General features: G+C 46.8%; 1 protein-coding gene across 1 annotated transcript in view; it reads right to left on the bottom strand.

Moving 5' to 3' along the window:
* The window catches only part of SLC27A1 (solute carrier family 27 (fatty acid transporter), member 1), a 6913-nt gene extending 4462 nt beyond the window's left edge, over positions 1-2451 (bottom strand). Inside the window, 3 exon segments of the mRNA XM_009579843.1 lie at positions 1-31; positions 1079-1240; positions 2061-2451. The exon segment at positions 1-31 is cut by the window's left edge and continues 1 nt beyond it. Coding sequence (XP_009578138.1) covers positions 1-31; positions 1079-1240; positions 2061-2382 — 515 coding nt within the window. The 5' untranslated portion in view covers positions 2383-2451.
* Between the last annotated feature and the right edge of the window lie 1560 nt (positions 2452-4011).

Below are 4011 nucleotides of genomic sequence, written 5' to 3'. Positions count from 1 at the left end.
GTTCCTGAAGTGTAGATATAGAAGAGCCGGTCTAGAAGAATGGAAACAGGCGTCAGACAGACTGTTCTCAACCGCCTGAGAAAATTCCCACAGGGTTTGGTTTGTGGTTTAGGCTTTGTTCCCAGTGGCCGAGGAACAGCTTTGAAATGGTGACAGCACAGGGGACAGTGAGCCGCGAAGGCCGACACAAACATGGAGTTGCAGGCTGAGGGAGAACCTGCACGTTGTCCGTAATGGTAAATACAGGAACGCGAAATGAAGACTTTGCAGAGCTCTGAGGACACGACCTGTGTACCTTTACGCAAATTGTCCTAGGACTAGATTAGCTCTCCAGGTCGGACATTAATTCCAAATCAGTCGAGAAAGGTCTCAACCTGTGTCTGACGGCAGGGTATGTATCTAACTAATTTAAAAAAAAAAAAAAAAAATCTCTAAAGGAAAAGCCTCTCGGCAGCATCATTTCTCCTACTGTAAACAAAGTACCAAAATGGAGTCTCATGCCTCAGGGATCTCAGATACGCTTCATTGTCTTAAAGTACGAAACACAGACTGGAGGCCAGTTAGCATCTTCGTTTCCCTCTCCTGAATCCCAAACCCACCAATACTCATCCTCGCCCCAAGCATATTACAAGGAAAGATTAATTACACACGAGTCAGCTGTGGGGGAAGGCAGTACGGGCTGTTAAATGTTACAGACAGATCGGATGGACTCGTAGAGCTAGCGAAGCAGCGGGTAAGTCCTGGCGGGCCGGCCGCTTCACCCCACACACAACTCCAGCGGCTATTATCCTGTAACGGAAGAGTTGTCTTTGGGAAGGCACCAATCTCCCTCCTTCAGACACTAAATAACGTTAGTTATGTAAAGCTCGGGAGTCTCAGACAATGAGAAACTTAACCCAAAGTACCCCGGAACCAGGATCTTTTTTTTTCTTTTTCTTTTTTTCTCCTTTCTTCTATTTCTGAGCCCAAAATGGGTTGATTTAATCCCTCCACCTTGCTTAGTTTTCTTGTTTTGCTGTCGCCTAGTCCAGCTCTCGCACACACCACATTGAGAAATAAAAATCGTTGACAAAATTACCATCTAAACCTTTGACCGGAATCTGAGTCGGGGGCGATTTCGATACAGTACTCAGAAGAGGATCAAGATGTCTGGTCTCCACAGGAACGACATCCGGGTTATAGTCACCGGAGCAGAACTTTGCCATGTTCTTCCCCAACATCCCATTCACTTCAGATATCGCTGCAAGACAAAGCAAGTCGCTTTTGCAACAAACACAACACTCTAGGCAGTGGCAAAAATAATCTGTGTAACATCCTGTTGTGCCCCAAAACCACAGGACCTGAAGAACCAGGGACTCCTTCAAAATACTTACATCACACCACGTCCAGATAACATCCGCATCAGTGCAGTCAGACTGACCTGGGTCCAGTAAAAACCCTAACAAAAAAACTACGCAAAATTGCCTCTCCCCACGACCCACCACGTCACGATCTTCAAGTGATCTAGAATGGTTCAAGGAGATGATTCAGAATAATAAACCACGGGATCTAACAATAAACATCAGAACAGGGTTCATTAGAGAAGCAGGGATTTACTTAAAACCAGCATCCGCTGACAAACCTATCCTGCCGCAGAAGGAGTGGCATTAAGCAAAGGGTATTAAAATAGCAAAAGAGAAAAATATGCCTTGCGGCAGGAAAATAAGCCTCGTGGCACGATTCACTACTTCTCGATGAAGTGCAAGACTCCCGACGCAGCGCTTCCAGATCCAACGAAACGAGAGCAAATCAGCGAGCTCAGTTCGGGCACCACAAAATCAGGAAGATGCCGGCAGATGAAACCGAGCTACTGACCGCTCTACTCAAAACACCGCTCCTCTCTTAGCCTCAGACACTATCTGAATGCTTCTGCCTTTTGTAGTCAGATTTACCATCTTCCGTAGCTTTTAATAGGGCCAGCTGCCTTTTTGTTTTTAGTTTTCTCGACCTCTGCATTATTCAGGACCAAGAGAGCAGTTCACGAGTTGCCTGTAAGGCGTACGAACACCCAAGTGACTCACCTGAAGAGAGCTCCCCTCCGAAGATCAGGGCTTTCGCACCCGAAGTCGTCACGCAGTAAATCAGAGAATCCAAGCGCAAATTGAAGTTGATTAGCGCCGCTTCAATGCCGATTTTTGCCATCCCTAGCCAGAGGCCAACAAACTCGGGGCGGCTCTCCATGAAGATCGCAATGACGTCCCCCAGCCGGAAGCCTTGCTGGTAGAAGTAGTTGGCCACGGCATTGGAGTACTCATCCAGCCTCCTGAAGGTCCACTGCTCACCGGTGGCCTCATAAATCAGGGCCACTTTGTCGGGGTGCCTACGGACAACATCCTGGAACATCTTAGGGATGGTGCTTTTGGCTTTTTGATGCTTTCGCAACTTGTACTTGACTCGTAACAGCACTGAGAGGCCGCTGCAGCAAAGAAAGAGCATAACAACTTAATTTTCAGCACGATGTCTGAATTAGAAGGGACGTGGGCAGGACGCACGTACTCCACACGAGCGTCCCACTGGCATCCCCCCTATACAGCAACTGGTCTGGTACTTTCCACGCTATAAAACACAGGGAATCCATCTTCACGTTGAGAGCAATTCAAACAAGCCCACAGAAAACATTAAAGAGGGTAAATTACATCTTTTAACAATGTCTTCTGCCATCCTAAAAAGAAAGACTTTGCAACCATTGCTTTTACCTAGAAAGGAAGCAAAAGCACTTCACGTGGGAAGTGTCTTTCTGGCCAGGACATTTTGCAGCATCTTTGTGCTATTTCATACAATTGTACCCCTCGGGATCCAAAAGCATTTAAACGACAAAGGCAACCTGACCCTTTGATAACAACCTGTGGCCTCAGCTCCAAGAGAAGAACGCCAAAGGCTTCCCCTTTCACCCACAAGACGAGAGGACTGCCAGCATGTTGCTCACAGGCGCATTTTCCTGCGAGTCAGTCTCTGCCGCAGTCCTGGGACGACAGGAAGCGAGGCTGTCTAAATACTACCAAGCAGAAGCTGTAGATTTTAGTAATAATTAATAAATAATAATAATTCTTGGATAGCAACCTCCTTTAAAGATGGCGGTGCCTCGTCAAGAAAAGAATCGCTGCCTTTGTGGATATTTGATACTACGAAGAGCAACTGCTCAATAAAAGAACAAACCAGACTGCTCTAATAGGGCTTTTTTTTTTTTCTGTAATTTACATAATTATTTTAAGTCTCCTAGGCAGCAGCTGCAAGTTAAACCTTGACACAGTTCGAGCACGATAGCAGCAAAAGTTGTTGTCTGAACTTCAACTGTCTCACGTTGTCCTGGGGGAAGCTATCTTTAGAGGCACGTCGGCTCTCACCACTTATAACTTCGATATGAAAATAAGTTTATTAAAGTACACTACCATAAACTGCCACCAGAACGAGGACAGCAGGTCTGGGTGCACATAACAGATCCTGTTTCCTTCCCAGAGGTAAGAAGATGGAGGTGGTATTTTTCCACCATTAAAATAGGAAATTGTTGTGCAACAAGGGTTTGGAAGAATCCCCAGAAATTCGAAAGGTCATTTAATATTAGCACTTAAAACCCGCTGCAACTCTCGTGACTGAATGTCAAGAGCAAAGCCTCGCAGAAGGGGGAAGGGTGCGCTTTAGAACCAAGTTGTTGGCAATGGTCAGGCTGAGCTGGGCTTTCACGGTGACCTTACACCGCGCTGTGCCAAATACAGAACAGAGGAGCCTTTTCACTGCTGAGCTGCACTTTCCAGATACTTAAAGGGCTTTATTCTGCCCAGTTTATTTTCTGTCATTATTCCCAGCTTGCCGGGCAATCGGGAGGAAACAGCTCTTCAAAGCACAGTGCCAGCCACAGCGAAGCTGGCAATCGCAGGAGCCCTAAATCCTTTGGAATAAAGGCACATCCTCACGGAGGCCTAAAAACCGCGGAACTAAACGCGACGGCGGCGACGGACTCCCCAGGAGGTGGGG

The sequence above is a fragment of the Fulmarus glacialis genome, unplaced genomic scaffold (genome assembly GCF_000690835.1).
Source record: "Fulmarus glacialis isolate BGI_N327 unplaced genomic scaffold, ASM69083v1 scaffold25756, whole genome shotgun sequence".
NCBI lineage: Eukaryota > Metazoa > Chordata > Aves > Procellariiformes > Procellariidae > Fulmarus > Fulmarus glacialis.
Note: the sequence above shows the minus strand (reverse complement) of the source record. Positions and strands in the feature narration are given on the sequence as shown.